Raw genomic sequence first — 3,416 nt, 5'->3', positions numbered from 1 at the left:
AATGATTTACGCAAGAACCGGTGGCTAGTATTGTTGTCGCTTCCGAATGTCGTCGGTGTGTCTGTACATACGGATGGGTCACCGTCGGCTATCAGTATACTATCTTCGTCATTAGGTTTATTTGCTCCAATACACTCCGCCTTTTCTTGAATCCCAGTAGGCTTATTAGTAGTCACATTGTCCGTAGAACTGGGTTGTATACCCTGTTCTTGGTCTCTAGAATGCTCTGTCCCAAAAGTACCAGCTTCAGCTTCCTCCTCTTCATCATAATCAGAGTCTAAGCAGCCAGTAGGCCTCTTTGATGTGGGATTAAAAACACCATCTAGCATATCCTTGAAGTCGATGATTTTTTTCGTAGTGTGCGGGTCGAGCTTGCTCTGCAATGACAAAAAAATTAAAGATCAAATAATTTTTAAAAATTTAAATGTTTATTCAAAATCATTGTCTGATTTTGTATTGTTGTCACAAATGGTTGTTGTGAATCCTTAATAAATTTTTGATTGCAGACCTGAATCAATTTATCGGCCAATTCCTTCATTTCATTTTTAAGTTGTTCTTTTTGCACGTTCACTTCCAATGTCAGTAACTCTTTGGCCAAAAGCTTGCAAAGTTCTTTGTTGTTAGCATTGGAAACCATTTCATTTAGAAAGGTTAATGCCAATTGATTATGGATATTTTCTTCGTTTTTATTAGCGCCAGAGTCTGGCCGAGTAGCATCGATTATAAATCGTGTTATTGTGTCAGGTCTGATATCGTGCAAGGGACTATCATAGGGAGCTGACAGGATCGAGTTAATCGTTGCCATTATGCAAACCTGGAGCATGGCTTGTTTTCTACTCTGTATAAGATTTTCAAGAAAAATACCCAAAATTTGGTTTATTTCAGGTTCTGCGAAAAAGGAACGAGAAAGAAATTTGAGAAGAAGTCTTAATACGAAATCGATGTATCTTCATTACCAGTACTAGGGTTAAAGTAACGCGATAATAACTTTTCCATTATATCCCGATTGTCGATTTGGCCATGCAAGATGAGACGGCAGAATCCATTAACGATTGCGCTGACTATACAAGCGTCCTCGCATGTATCCAGAAAATGTGACATCATATAGATAACTCCTACACCTTGGCCGAGACCCGTGGATAGTTGCTCATCCTCACTGCCGTCTACAAACTCCAAAGTTGTATAAAGCTGGCGGCCAGCCTTTTTAGACTTGCTTTGTTCGTCCTGTACCACAAAATTTTCAACCCCATAAATATCAAGTAATTCGAATATGCAAGTAATAGCCGTCTCCCATATACGTATATTATGATTTCTAAAAAATTGCGAATACAATTCACTAAATACATCTTTAGCCAACGGTTCATAGTGCATACTAAAGGCTGCAGCACATTTCAAAGCCCAGTCGCGTATGCTAATTTGGTTAGAAGCAATATGACGAAAAATGAAATCCTACATATAATGAAAAACCACTTTTTTAGATATGTCTGCTTAGGAACAAAGAGATAAATCAGATTACTTACATGATAAAGACGGCATGTAGCGTGGCCTAATGACGTTACACGTTTGGAAACAACCATGTGAAACGCAATCTGTAAACTACGCAGTATGCACTCGCTCTTGACGACCTTAGAAAATTGAGGTTGAGCGGAAGCACTTAATGCACCATTGTATCTTTCTAATAGGGGTTGAAGTAAGATAGTGAACTCTTCAGTTGCCATATTTTTTTCTTCAACAATTTGTTGAACTCGCACAGAGTCTTTCTGTTGCGCAAAATTCATTTCCTGTTCTTCCAAATCGAGGATCTTCACTTTTAGAGAAGAGAGTTTTAGATTTAACTGGGCATCGGTTGAATTGGCGAGCAATTCACTGATGAGATGTCGATCATGTACCAAATCTCGCTGTTTGCCATTCAATCCACATATATCGTGTATTATATCCAAGAAAAACTGCAATTGAAATTAATGCATAAGTAAGTTCAATGAATGAAACGAAAGCAATTTATAATGTGTACCTGATGTCTCGCATTTTGATCTGTTAACAAATTTTCAGAGCATCTAATCATTACTTCAATAACTTTTTCGTTCAAATTAAAATTCGTCACAAGTTTTGCTAAAAGTTTCTGTAGGTTCCCTCGGCCTATTTCATCTCCCAAATCGAAGGAGTATAAAATTTCTACAAGCGATAACAGCTTATATTGGAATTCCATAAGCTCGAATTTATCCATTTGATCCTTTTGCATCTGACAATAAGTTTCAACATAGGCACAGAATATACTTAATTCGGGTAAAATAAGGTCAAGTTCCTCGACCATATCAGCTTGAAAATATTCCACCAAACATTGCCAGTAAAGAGCCATTTCCATTGTGAGTTTTTCGTGAGGTACACACCTATAAAAGTTACCTTCTGTTTCAAGGACTAAGTATGATACCAGATCAGCATTTTCCTGTCGTCTGAAATAAAGGGAGCATTCCATAAATTAGACAAAAAGCATACATTTTTATATCTCAAATCGACTAACTTGAATATATCCTTAAGAGCTTGTCTTGAAATTTTACGAAAACGGTCAATCTCGGCAGGAGTTGAATCCAATTTGAGAGCTTCAATTAGAGCAACCAAATTTTTTTGATACGACTCGATCCATTGTTGTAGCATTATATTCGTGACCACTTTGCGAACACAATCCGAACGATCATTTAAGCCTTGCTCTAGTAGCGTCAGCCGCTGCGATACCTTGTAAGAGCGAACAGGATAACTGCTCATGTGGAGATAAGTATGGCGTCGTACCTTTTCATCAATATCCGAAAGACGATCCAAAATGTACGGAATCGTGTGATAATTGCGACCCATACACGTAATAACGGTTTGACGTACTCTGGGCGAAGGATCGGAGCATAGGTGGTATTGATAAATGCGTAACACGGCATCGTCCGGATTATCGGGTACTTGCAAACGTTGCATTGCCAAGATAGCTTGGACGCGGACATTGGGCGACACATCAACGCAACGACCTACCATATATTCCATAATGCTGTCGCAAATTGGATCATCTAGTGTAGCTTCTTGACCCAAAGCATTCAAGATCAAATTAACAAATTGACATAAACGAAACCGAATATTCGGATTATAGGAAATTGTCTGAAATGTAAAACGTTTCAAATTTTATGTGGGCTAGCAATTTTACTGCAATAATTCACCGTCAGAAGCCATCGGAAGACGTCCACCATTACAGGATGAGTTTCCTCGCCTTCGAAGGACGTAATAAACTTGGCGCAGAACATCAGAGTCATGTTCGCGTATTCATTCGTCTCATCTGCACCCATAGCCGTTTTAATCATTTTAACAAATGTGTAAATAAAACCGTCATGATCCATCTGCAATTTTTTTATGTAAACTCATTATCATAATAAAAAACTAAT

General features: G+C 38.1%; 1 protein-coding gene across 1 annotated transcript; it reads right to left on the bottom strand.

Moving 5' to 3' along the window:
- Positions 1 to 71: 71 nt before the first annotated feature.
- Positions 72 to 3,371, bottom strand: LOC119644181 (condensin complex subunit 3-like; the record flags this gene model as incomplete). Its single annotated transcript, XM_038043705.1, has 7 exons — positions 72 to 377; positions 509 to 888; positions 957 to 1,449; positions 1,521 to 1,946; positions 2,012 to 2,450; positions 2,519 to 3,135; positions 3,195 to 3,371. Coding segments are annotated over 7 exons (2,838 nt in total), but the record flags the coding sequence as incomplete, so codon positions are not given.
- Positions 3,372 to 3,416: the final 45 nt, after the last annotated feature.

Source organism: Glossina fuscipes, unplaced genomic scaffold (genome assembly GCF_014805625.2).
Source record: "Glossina fuscipes isolate IAEA_lab_2018 unplaced genomic scaffold, Yale_Gfus_2 95804, whole genome shotgun sequence".
Classification (NCBI taxonomy): Eukaryota; Metazoa; Arthropoda; class Insecta; order Diptera; family Glossinidae; genus Glossina; species Glossina fuscipes.
Note: the sequence above shows the minus strand (reverse complement) of the source record. Positions and strands in the feature narration are given on the sequence as shown.